The sequence below is a fragment of the Priapulus caudatus genome, unplaced genomic scaffold (genome assembly GCF_000485595.1).
Source record: "Priapulus caudatus unplaced genomic scaffold, Priapulus_caudatus-5.0.1 Scaffold806, whole genome shotgun sequence".
NCBI lineage: Eukaryota > Metazoa > Priapulida > Priapulimorpha > Priapulimorphida > Priapulidae > Priapulus > Priapulus caudatus.
The window spans coordinates 40,025-53,763 of NW_014577867.1; the positions used below are offsets into that span (position 1 = coordinate 40,025).

General features: G+C 46.8%; 1 protein-coding gene across 3 annotated transcripts in view; it reads right to left on the reverse strand.

The window, feature by feature from the left end:
* The window catches only part of LOC106813663 (semaphorin-1A-like), a 121,928-nt gene that overhangs the window by 18,088 nt on the left and 90,101 nt on the right, over positions 1-13,739 (reverse strand). For all 3 annotated transcript variants that reach the window (XM_014817861.1, XM_014817860.1, XM_014817859.1), the window contains exons 6-8: positions 5,826-5,939; positions 2,727-2,919; positions 366-454 (exon numbers count right to left, since the gene is read on the reverse strand). In XM_014817861.1, coding sequence (XP_014673347.1) covers positions 366-454; positions 2,727-2,919; positions 5,826-5,939 — 396 coding nt within the window. The remainder of the gene's footprint in view (positions 1-365; positions 455-2,726; positions 2,920-5,825; positions 5,940-13,739) is intronic.

Here is a 13,739-nt window from a genome sequence, read left to right on the forward strand (position 1 = left end):
GCGACCGCGTCGAAAGCAAACGCGCACAATGCCGGCGAGGCGCCATGTTGAAACTAAAAGCCCGGGACAACACACGAGGTGGGTGTAGGTGACATGCTCTTATTCTATAGTATACACAATGATTGTAGAGGATGTAGAGGATGTAGAGGATGTAGAGGATGTAGAGGATGTATAGGTGCTATAGGGAGGAATAAAGGCTTACTATGCCCTCGCAGGAGTATGAATAGGGATAGGGTTAGGAATAGGGACTCGAAGATGTACTTATACGAATACATACATATGCACACACAGTATACTAAGACATACAAATGCTATCTCTACTTCTGTTCTGAGGTAGGTTAACGTAGGTTAGGTACTGTACAAACCTTGCCACATTTGGTGTATTCCACAGCTGTCTCGCGAAACAGAAAGTAGACGTGATCGTCGTGTGCAAAGGAACCGACGAAACGAGCCTCTGAAATAGATACAAGTACGTATTTATTCACTTCATCCATGTGACAATCTGACAGGTAGTGCATTCCGCGGCGTATTGCACATGAGCGCGTCCTCAATGCGCTCAAATAAAAAGTCACAATTTGACGAAAAAATGATTCGATATATTTGTACATTTACTCGAGAGTGCGTTTTACTTATAGTAGGACCGCTGTGTATTATCCACTGTTTGTTTTCTAAAGCTAAAACGGGGCGGGCGAAATCAAATATATCAAACAATCACTGCGACGACGCAATTCTTTTCGACAAGCTTTTTCAGAAACTGCTTCTTTTTCCTGATTACCTCAGAGCAGCACCAAAGCGAGTTATTAAGTTTTCCTACTAGATTGCGGACTAAACGCGCGCGCGGGGCAGCTAAACTCCCGTTGATAGGAAAACAAATCGAGTCAGATCCCCCCCCCCATCCCCGCTCACTGACTACTCTCTGCGCTACAACAAAACAGGAGAAGAGAAAATAGGAATTGAAATAGAAGAGCATCTCTCGATACGCGATTTGCCGCAAATCGAAATTGATAAATGATTATCCGAGACCGCGGATCGCGGCCGCACTAGACGGCAGCTGACGTGCGGTGTGTGCAAGACACTGTAAGAATGGGGTGGTCACTTTCCCCCGGGCGTAGAGGGAGGGTGCCGCTACGTGGCAGCACTAGTCACTTCGTACACTTCCGTCATTCCACAGTTACACTTCCATGCTAGACATGGCCTTATTTCCCTAACCCTAACCCTAATCCTAACTCTAACCCTAACCCTAATCCTAACACTAGTGCTGCCACGTAGCGGCACCCTCCCTCTACGACCGGGGGAAAGTGACACCGGTAATATTGACGCGGCGACATTCTACTCCAGCGCCCTCTACATCTTCAGACGCGAACACCCGAGGACGCACGCACTTGGAACAGAGTCAGAGGGAATCGAAATAGGGTCGCCGTTGCCGTGGCACCCGATACATGAAGGTTATCGCGTGACAGAGAACGCGCGTCATAGCCATCGCGTTCTCGATGCCCCCTCTGCCTCTGTTCCAGGTAACTGTGAAGAGGAGTACTCGTGGATGGTGATGTCGTGACGCAGCATCAACCTCGTCTGCGTTTATACAGCTGCGAGATGCGCACGCCAGGCCAGCCTCCGGTACACGTGAGCGATGGATGCCTGCCTGGCGAAGCAGCGGGACGCATCGTTTATGACGACGACTCGTGGAAAGAGACTGCGGCGGTCTCATCACACGCGCCGGAATAAAATATTTATTGCCCCGTCTACGGCTGTTATCGGTGGCGCGCAGAATAATGGTATTCACCGACTATTGTCACGCGGAGTTGCTTTGGACGTATATTACAGCACTAAACGACGCATTGCTACTACCTACGCGGGCAGAATGCCGAGTAGCGTATAACGGCGGCCCCCAGATCATTGTCTGCAGCTGCAAACAGATGCAATATTTCTATCAGGAGAAAACACTTGTTCCGCAAGTATTGCAACCTGACGTCGTGCGAACTGCAACAAGCACGGGAAACTGTAGGTTGATGCAAGAAGTGTGACAAGTATTGGGTGTGACAGCGACGTGTTAAGTGACCACGTGTACGTGCATATACAATGACAGTGACAGTGGCTGTAGCCATGAGGGTGACCATGACCGTGAGAGTGTGTGAGAGTGAGCGTGACTATAACTGTGACAGTGACTGTGATCGTGATAGTTACAGTAAGCATGACTGCGATGGCAACACTGACAGGTACCGTGACAATGACAGTGACAGTGATAGTAAGCGTGACTGTGACAGCGATCGTAACAGTGAGTTGAGCGTGACAGTGATCGTGACAGTGAGCGTGAGCGTTACTGTGACAGTGATCGTAACAGTGAGCATGAGCGTGAGAGTGATCGTGGCAGTGACAGTGAGCACGAGCGTGACAGTGAGCGTGAGCGTGACAGCAACAGTGAGCACGAGCGTAACAGTGAGCATGAGCGTGACAGTGATCGTGACAGTGACAGTGAGCACGAGCGTGACAGTGAGCGTGAGCGTGACTGTGACAGTGACAGTGAGCGTGAGCGTGACAGCAACAGTGAGCGTGAGCGTGAGCGTGACTGTGACAGTGACAGTGAGCACGAGCGTGACAGTGAGCGTGAGCGTGACTGTGACAGTGATCGTGACAGTGACAGTGAGCACGAGCGTGACAGTGAGCGTGAGCGTGACAGCTAGCAACAGTGAGCATGACCATGAAGCGCGAGTGCGGCGGCTACTCACCGTTCAGCCAGTCTATGTTGCGGCTCATCGTGCGCACGGGCTCGCGGTAGATGATGTAGTCGCTGGCGATGAAGTCTCGCACGGTCGCCGTGTACAGCTCGCCGCCGACCCACACCGCCGTGCTGTCCTGCTCCGGATCGAGCGGGCTCTTCGCCTCGCCCGGGCTCTCGCTCACCATCACGTACTGGTATTGCTGCGGAGAGAGAGAGAGAGAACAACGTTGACCGCTCGCTCACTGACCACTCGTTGACCGCTCGACAACCGGGCTGTCATGGCGCTCTCCGCCTCATCGGTTTTATGATTTACGCAGAAAATGAATGCACCGAAACGCGAGATTTCGTGGTATTTTGCAGCGGAGAAGCTCGCTTAGAATTCGCTTTACACTGAGATCTGGTTTAATGTAGGTCCTTTACGCATGATTTCACTGTCGCAGGGGTTTTTGTATTATACGACGAATCAGTCTTGGACGACAAAGACGAAATATTACACAGACCATGACGGATTAACTGTGAAAGTAAACCAACATTATATCTTAGTTCCATGATTCGTGGATTTATTTCTGGATGGTGAGATTACTGGGTCTTTACTGGTATTATTTCCTCTTTTAGTCTAATTTTCAATATTGTTTGCTCTGAGGAGTTTTAAAATTTATTTAAATCAGACAACAGCATACTTAAGGAGTTAATCTACTTTCGCATGCGTAATTATGCGTGTATTAAAGAATGTGTATTTAATTATTAAATGAATTCGCTTAAGACGATTTTACATGACACTGCAATTTTGATGGACATAAATAACGTGTTAAGGTAACATCCATTCTCTAAGCTAACGTACAGTATGTTACGTAAGATGTAGAGGGATGTAGATAATAACATCATTCTTGTAACAAACAAACTATGTATTTTTAAGTCTTTTTAACGATCTTATATCAGCGGAAATACGACACTGCAACGTGGCACATGTAGGCACATGGAGTATGAGGGGGCGTAATATCAGGAGTGTATAATATAGAGTCTTTATACACTCCTGGTAATATCCATCCGGCAAATCTATATCTGTATTTCTTCTTTAACGCCGCCCAATTATACGAAATCTCATCTTTCTGCCAACACATATATGACACTGAGTGGGTGTTTCCGAGACTTCAGGCTGCTCTTGATTGCCGATATTTTGTCTGAGTAGCTGCAAAGAACACCTGCGCTACTGTGTGTAAGGAGGTTGCTGCAGGCTGTGTGCTGGCTGCTACTTACTCGTCAGATAGGTCGACTGCAACAATGGCCAGCAGCAGTACGATAACAAGCGGCTGAATGCGAGACGAAGCAGCGGCCATGTCACTGCAGATTCACCTCCCCGTGCGCGGGATCGCGCATATTTGTTTCATCCTTGCATGATGCATCAGCAGCAGCGGCGGCGGCAGCAGCAGCAGCAGCAGCAGTAGCAGCAGCAGTAACAGCAGCAGCAGCAGTAACAACAGCGGCAGCAACAACAGCAGCAGCAATAACAGCAGCAGCAGCAGCAACCGCAATAACAGCAGTCGATGCAGCAGCAGCAGTAGTAGTAGCAGCATCACCAGCAGCAGTAGTAGCAGTAGCAGCAATAACAGCAGCAGCAGCAGCAGCAGCAGCAGTAGCAGCAGTAGTAGCAGCAACAGCAGCAGAAGCAGCAGCAGCAGTAGCAGCAGTAGTAGCAGCAACAGCAGCAGTCGCAGCAGCTCTAGCAGCAGCAGCAGCAGCAGCAGAAGCAGCAGCAGCAGCAGTAGCAGCAGCAGCAGTCGAAGCAGCAGTAGAAGCAGCTATGCATCAGCGGTAATGAACTCGATCGACGTCGTCAACGCGACACGTGGGAGCGCGCGCCGCACTCTTTTGTTAATATTCACACGGAGGTGCTGAGCCGTTCGTCAAAACACGTGTATTTCAACCATTAGCGACGATAGTTGTGTGCGTGTGACGGACGCGCTTTCATCGGGTGGCTGGGGAGGCAGAGAAATATCGTACGCACGCACGACCGACGGCGAGACGAAATGTTTGTATGCTAAATGTCGAAACTGTGTACAGGCGGGAGGGAAGTAATTGGCGGCTGTGAAGGAGCTCGTCAAAATGCTGATGCGTTATTCTGTATACGCAATGTTTGGTTATATGTCGTTGATGCACGCGATGCAGTAAGCGCGGCACACCAGCCGATTTATCACGCAATTTGATAGGCCCGATAAAAATCAGCCGATATCGGGTAGGCGTGCGCGTTCATTTGTAGACGATTTTACTTACGATTATTTTTATCGGGTGATCGTTCCAAATCAAACATGTTTGATTTTGAAGCGATTATTTTGAAGCGATTTTTTGAACAGCCAATAGCTGAACGTGCCCGTGTCACATGACATTCAAAATGGCGCCTACCATCAACAAAATAACCAATTTTATCGTAGGTGTGCGGGTGTTTATCGGAAGGCATCGCGCTGAGCCGATTTTACAAATGATGAAATGATTTTTTAATCGGACCGATTTCTGGGAAAATATTTTTAGGTGTGCGCCGACCTTTAGCGACATCACGCAGGCTGCCCCACTGTGTTAACTAACCACACGGTGTCTGGTCAGCGTGGAACGCCTACACATACATACACGAGGTTTGGGGGGCAAAATTTAACATGAGCTGATGTGGAACTCAACGTTAATCTTTAACACGAGTTATGGTTTGACACGACGGTTACTCAGCAGTCAAGTTTACATGACATTGACAGTGTCAAAATGGATAGAATTCAGATGAAACTGGTACAATGTTTAATTGAGGTTGACATGGAGTTAACGTGAAATTGACAAACAGTTTAGGTAGGGTTGACATAGATTGACACAGTTTATGGGGTTGGCATGGAGTTGACACAGTGTTTAGGTGGGGTTGACATAGATTGCAACAGTTTAGGCAGAGTTGACATGAAGTTTACACAGTGTTTAGGTAGGGTTGCCATAGATTGACCCAGTTTAGGCGAGGCTGATATGAAGCTGACACCGTAGTTAAGTAGAATTGACATAGACTGACACAGTTTAAGTGGAGATGACATCAGTTGACACAGCTTAGGTGGGGTTGACATGGAGTTTGGTAACGTACCGATTCGTCGAAGACATATTCCCTGCACATCGGCTTGAAGGCGTTGGTGCCACAGATGAGCGCTTTGTTTGTTCCCACTTTCTTCAACACCCGGATAAAGTTGTGACACTTGTACTAGAACAGACAACAAGAAATACTGATTTGAGACACAATACAATAAATGAGAATACAATACAAATATATATACAAAAAAATTAAATTGGGGGGAATGCATACTGGAGAAAACGCATTGATTACTTAAGCAAACACGAGAGTACACGCACACGCGGAAACCCGATTACAAGCAACCCGATTATTTTCTAACAGCAATGTCATAGAATATTCAACAGCATATTTATGCTGGGTGTGAATTACATTTCATGATTTGCATCACCCAATCATAATTCAGATATAATCATCAATTTGCGATAGGGGGGCCATTACTGTGATTAAGTGTCCTCTGTCTGTGAAATCTGGACATCATTGGCCACAAGCCAGGGCGGCCGGCTCAGCGGAATTATCAATGCTTCACATTTCAATAGTCGTTAATCTTCGTCGCTTCATTGCTGCTATGTAATCTAGAAGGCTATTACATCTAGAGCACGGACGAGGCTTCTGTACAAGGCGGGAACTAGCACTGGCCATCAGCATTATTACATGCGTAGAGCTTCATCCATTATGGTGCACGCGTGTTATCAGGAAAACCTCTGCTGCGAGCGAATAACAGGCAAATACGTTAACACCTACAAATACGTTATATGCATGAAAAACAGGAAAGGCAGAACGAGGAGGAGGAAAGCAAAGATGGGAGGAGCAGAAGCAGAAACGGAACTGAAGCAACAGCAGCAGAAGAGGAGGAAGAAAAAGAAACCGAAAGAGAAAAAGATGAAGATGATGATGAAAACGAGGAATGAGAAGAATGGAAAGAAAAGCAAATCGAAGAGAGAAGCGAAAACAAAGTAAAATGGGATAAGCAACATTCCGAAGAAACTAACGCGGAAAAAGAAAGATCTATGCACTCCCTGAACAGCACTGAAAACCCATCGTGCACGCTCCCATCCCCTGAAGCACCTACGCGCAATCCGATTCTACATTACACGCCTTTAAATGCGCAATAAAAGTACTAATGTTGTTTCCACAATGAGCGAGTCAACAGGAAGGTTAGCCTCGCAGGTAAATCACTCGTTTCATTAAAACGACAGCCTGCCCTTTCCCGGCCCGAGCCGCAAACAAACGTTGCATGAGAGCTCGCTTGAGCGAAGCGAAGCCTCTTCATGGGTAAACAGGCCGAGGCAATATGAGTGGCGCTGTGCAAACTCGGCGACCTATTCAGCACGCCGTTTGTACAGGCCACACCGCGGCAAAAGGAAGTCGGCTGCTGAAGGGGGGAAAGTACGCATGCGTGCCATCCGCGCCTACTCAATCCTACCACGCAGTTCTGCCTGCCTGCCTGACGCGCACGACAGGATGCGAGCATGTCGCCTGAGTCATTCATCATACTGGTAAATTCTGCGTAAGGCGAGCGAGCGAGCGCTGGTTCCTACTACATCTGACACGCGCTCTAAATTCCCGAATCCTGACATCCTTAACCGCGCACGCGCGTGCACAACGCACGTCTAAATTCGTTCTTCCGTTCGTGTGGATAGTTTCTACGCACCCTGCCTAACGAGTAATGGTAATTTAGACCTGATATATGTATATGTATATATATATATATATATATATAAGTTTAATTTCAATTGATTCTATTTATGTATGTATCTTTCCTATAGGCGTCAAACCGCCCAACTGCGATCTGGATGCAATTTCACAGGCGCACTCTTATAAGCCCGGGATGTTCCTTACTGATAAAAAAACCGCCAAACGTCAAACTCCACCGAAAAGTGCCGTGTAAAAACCCCTCAATTGTGATGCTTCACAACAATGTCAGCACTGACTGAGCAGTGCTGGCACACACCGAAAAAATCGATCACTCATTCCATCAGCTTGCTGGTATTGGTGAAATCCGAAACCTGATACTAAAAACGAGAGCACAACCAGGAACGCTGTTCAGTAGGGTTAGCGACTGCCTTGTTTATCAAGAGCTTTTGAAATGAGAAGTCAACCCATCGTAGCATGCGTGCTTAGAATATACTTTTCTTATTACAACCATATTATCTATTATGTTCCAGGGTTCTAAGCGGTTGGGTTGTGCCTGTCATATAAATGTGCATAACTAACCGTTGTTTACCATGCTTACTTTATCTGATTACACATGATTTGTAAATATTTATAGAGATTCACCTATACGTTAGTATGTATTATCATATAGTTTGGAGGAGTACGATTGCTCAAAACATCACGGCATTAAAGACTGCTAACCAAGTGAGTAAACATTCTTTTATAATTACAAATTGTCCTCGCCACATCCTGCGTGTCTCTATAACTATTATACGACTTTCTTTTGTATTCATTGCTACCATTTCAGAATGCCATTGTACCATTCGAAGCTATGCTTTTCGTGATTCAGTAGAAAATTCCCTTTATTTGCAAATGTGGGCATTGGTTGCGCGCCAAGGCATGCACTAGACAATATTCCAATGACACAGACCCACTCGCTGGCCTGTCCTCTATCTATACTTGATATACCAATTTCGCTTTATTCATCCTAACGATCTGACAATGATAGCGTACCGTGGTGAGCTCAACAGTGTTCGAGACGCAGCAATCTCTACATATTCCCCACAGAAAAAATGAAGCACGCAATACCATTGGTTTATTCAAGCGGTTTTTCAAATGAAACTGTCACCCTCATTCGTACATGCTGTATAATGAACTTTTTCCTCATTTTGCACCATTATTACATTATGTTCCAGGGGTTCTAAAGTTGGTTCTGCTGTCCATATAAATGTCTATACGTAACAGTTTTTCCCCATGCTTATTACATATTAGACTCGATTTGATAAAATATTGAATGTTTTGCATGTTATAGTGTCGATTTTACCCAATGTTCCTATTCTGTCAATTATTAGTAGTAAAATTATAGCCACGATTATTACCCAGCGCAAGCAGGGTACCCCGCCAGCTAGTATATATATATATATAGTAATATATAATAATATATATAGTATATATGTGTCCACATGCGTCTGGAAAATACGACATCAACTACAGTTTACGCCCTCGCATTATGAATTATTTGTCATACTGACATAATGGATTCAATGCATCAAGTAACCCGTCTGTCAATGCCTAGTGCAGCAGTTATTCGACTGTTGACGGTTGACCCGTCAATAACCCTGGACCGTCAGAAACCTGACCGTCAAAATCTGGATCGCGTCAAAACGCTGGACTGGAGGGTCACCAGGGTACGGTCCGTCAGAACCTGTTTAGGTTAGGTTAGGGTTAAGGGATTAAGGTTAGGGTTCAGGGTTCAGTACCGTCCGTACCTACCTACTACGTAACTACGTCGACGACTGAGCAAATATGACGCCGTTACTTCTCTCGCCGAGTGAATGGCCCCAAAATTTTTCCAAACGTTTACCTCAAGCATTTAGTTGAAACATACTAAAATCATTGCGCGCCCCCGCCCAGACCGAGTTATAGAGTCGATGAGTATCACGTACATGGTTCATCGAATAGGATAGTCAGTTTGATGCCTATTCATTATCTATTTATTTAGCATAAATATAGGCAAAACACGCGAAGGACAACATCACAAACGACGCTAAAAATAAATACAACTTCAGAAGTAAAATGGACAGGACTGCACGCTTTATAGAAGCATTTCCCTGTGACAAACATGACCGCGCAGGTTTTGACTGTGGGTCCCGTTTTCCAGTATTTGACGGTCCCATGGTTTGACGGTCAGGTTTTTGACGGTCGCATGTTCTGACGGTCCCAGGTTTTGACAGGGAGCCGTTGGAAGGAGACCCGGCCACGTTCACGCTCGCCACCAAACGTCTGACCCTACTCGTGCAACAGTCACTGGCTCGCGTGCGCTGCGTAATGGTACGCGGAGAAAAACGCAGATCCACAGACGCGAGAAAACATCGATAGCGTCGAGACGATTGCGCCAGCTTTGTCCACTATATAACCATCGACAGGTTCAACTGGACAAACAGTGCTATCTTTCGTACGAAGGCACGCACTACAGCGAACTATTCTCGACACGTGACGTCCTTTAACTCTGTGCGCGCTAAAAGTACGCTTAATTGAACCGATCTTAGAAAGAAGACTTTAACTGCCGTCTTAAAAGAGACGTGGCGGAGGAACAGCGATGACATCCTCAACGACATATGCTCGACGACGACGACGCTCGCCACGTCCACAAAGACACGTACTCGCAGGCGCGTGACTCCACGACACATCGATGTCCTTAATATACATTACACTCCTACACGACGAGGACAGAAAATAGAAATTGTTCGTCATTCGCACGTCCGACTCCGCGCGCCAAGTATTTGCCCGCAACAATGCGATCGAGTCACTTGAAACAGTGAAGCCATTAACAATTCAGCGTAGGCGACGTTTTCCTCCTCTCCTCCCCCCTCTGTCTCGTCTCTACAGTGTCAGACTGCCTCCTTAGTACAACCGCATCTATTATTTAGCGTGGCGTCATCGCACCACAACCGCCCCGCGTCTGATGCGCTGATACGATTTCGCTGGATCCTCTAGCAGCCGCCGTCTCCAATTGATGCTCGAAGAGGACAGATATGGCGTGACAAACGGCGCGTAATTAGCTGGTCCGCTATTTACTGGATGAGCCGGGCTACTGTATACACACAGTGCATGCAGGTACCCACATAGCGAGTCTCATGTACGTTACGCCTGGCTTCACGAGATGCTAGCTCGTTGTTGCGTGCTGCTGTACGCATATACGCTCTAACGACGAGGCGCCAAGCGGGAGAAAACCCAACAGCTGTTGTAACACAGGAAGGGGAAGGGCAACGGCACTGCACGCCCCTCTCTCTCTCTCTCTCTCTCTCCCCTCATCTGCCTCGTCTCGCGCCCCTATATCTCTCTCTCTGCGCTCTCTCACCCTCTCTCTCTCTCTCTCTTCTCTCTCTCTCTCTCTCTCTCTCTCTCTCTCTCTCTCTCTCTCTCTCTCGTCTCTCTCCTCTCTCTCTCTCTCTCCTCTCTCTCTCTCTCTCTCTCTCTCTCTCTCTCTCTCCCTCTCACTTTCTTTATGTTCTTTCTTTCTTCCTCAGACGGTCCGCTCAGGGCTACAGCCCATGGCGCGGAAGTCACTGCTACAACCATACGATGAAGAAAGAAATTGACTTGCGATAATAACATAGCTGGTTTTTTAACAGCCACCAATAAAACCTTAAAAAGGCATTTACTCATAACGCACCGATCCTAACTTGTTTACAGGAAGTGGCTAGCTGTCTGTTACTACTGGCAGACGCGCACAAGATGACATCTCATGCTCATGAGATAGCACAAAGTGAATGTATCACGATATGAAGCAAGTTGAATAGCTGCGCGAATCGAAATAAAAATAAGATGCGATGAGACATATCGGGGAAACGGTTTCCGAAAAACGTAATCGACATTTACATGGAAGACTGTGAGCGGGTTTCAGAACATGATTCATCATCGTAACAATCCACGGCAGCTATAGCAGTGGTAGCGACTACACCCACGGGGACAACGCGAGACAACAAACACTACTGCAGCACACAGCAACCACGAGAGAGAGATTCGTCGCGACGCTCAACTCATAACTCGCGCACTGGCACGTTGCCAACAGCAACACCGTCACCACCGCATGCTTCAAAAACAAGGCGATAAAATATTTACACGCAAACTATCTGCGCGACAAACGTCGGGGCCGCGATGACTAATAATAATTAATTAACTACCGAGTCCGCCGAGCTTTTAACTGCCACCGAAACGCGAATGCAATAGCTGCGCTGTCTGCTTGCGCACGTACACCATGGCCATGACCGCTGCATGCGGCTCACGCTGGAGTTGATGGTGGTAGTGTTGGTACAGCACCATGCACGTACGGATCCGAGACTGTTGTAGGCGTTATATACGCGAGCCGGATTTTCGCCGAACCGCCGATGATAAACAACAACAACAAAAAACGAGAAAGTACGGCATCAGCTAAGCAAGCAGTAACGGGAGCGCGCGCCGCACACTTGAGATGCGCGCCTGCGATACAGCCGATCGTCTCATAGTCCCGCAGACGATGCGAGAAAGAAAGCCTCAACCAGGCGAGCAATCGCACACCGAACTTCCCAGCATTAAAAAGCCAGTGGTCGTGGTATGCAGTGCAATCGTACGAGGCGCGGCAGCGATGCGGGCCACTGGTAACCATTCAAGATCCGGCAGTCGTTGGGTATCAACGACGCGCGCGCGTGAAAAAAATCTCACATCTCACAATTAGATTTCTGACAAGCATCGTCGGTCGGTGCGCGTGCTGTTGCTTGGCGCGCGCGAATGTCTTACCGCACCGCAACGTGAGCATCGCATCTCTAGTCTCCACACAAAAACACGGACGATATTAACAAAGAGGCAATCCACTTGAAGCGATTAGAATGAGATCGTCTGCTTATAGAGAGGGGGCTGGCGCGAACAAACATATGCCGAGACGAGAGGCAGCTGCTGCTGAGAGAAAGCAAGCCCCACAGGAGCCATGTGCGCTTGTCTGCCCTACAGGAACATTATCTTGCTGTTTTCCCTGCCAGTTCCCCTTGCTGTTCCCTTATCCTGTTTTATGCCTCACGGGAGCTATTAATACTAGCTTCCGATATCATATACAATGTAAATAATATATCTATTGCTTATAATCTTATATTCACTGTCGTTTGTGAATAAATCATGCAACTGGTATACATGATAAAGGTAAGAGCTACTGTCTACGGATGATGAATGACAGATCATCTGCTGCCTACAGCTGCAGCTTAGATCTACTGCCTACTGATGATGATGAAGCTTGGATCTACTGCCTACTGATGATGATGAAGCTTGGATCTACTGCCTACTGATGATAATGAAGCTTGGATCTACTGCCTACTGATGATGATGAAGCTTGGATCTACTGCCTACTGATGATAATGAAGCTTGGATCTACTGCCTACTGATGATAATGAAGCTTGGATCTACTGCCTACTGATGATAATGAAGCTTGGATCTACTGCCTACTGATAATGATGAAGTTTGGATATACTGCCTATTAGCCTAATAATGATGAAGCTTACTTAGATCTACTGCCTACTAATGATGATAAAGCTTAGATTTTCTGTCTAGTGATCATGAAGTTTGGATCTACTGCCTACAGCTGCAGCTTAGATCTACTGCCTACTGATGATGATAAAGCTGAGATTTTCTGTCTAGTGATCATGAAGCTTGGATCTACTGCCTACTGATGATGATGAAGTTTGGATCTACTGCCTAATAATGATGAAGCTTAGATCTACTGCCTACTGATGATGATGAAGCTGAGATTTTCTGTCTAGTGATGATGAAGCTTGGATCTACTGCCTAATAATGATGGAGCTTAGATCTAATACCTACTGGTGATGATACTCAGATGTGCCGCTGATACTAGACAATAAAGCCGCTTGCGTCTATCGCATCTGATCAGCGGCAAGCGTCTGCTCATTATTACGTTAGCACTGCATCCATTAGCAGCATTTCCATCGTAACTCGGTTTACAGACGCAGCGATGAGCATGTTTTATAAACTTTAGCAAAAAAAGATTAATGGGCGCAGTTACGAATGAGACAAGTATAGTAGGAGCGAGCACCCATTAGGAGACATAATCCTATACACTAACGACCATGTTGAGTCCAAAATCTCAATAATTGCAAAGCTGCTAGTACATGAAGAGACCTACACGCCCGCCTAGACCCGACTATGCACGCACGAACGCACACCCATTGAGACAAAACGTCACACGTGTATAACAAGAGCCGCAGAGCGTCTGGGCTCATCTGAGGTCTG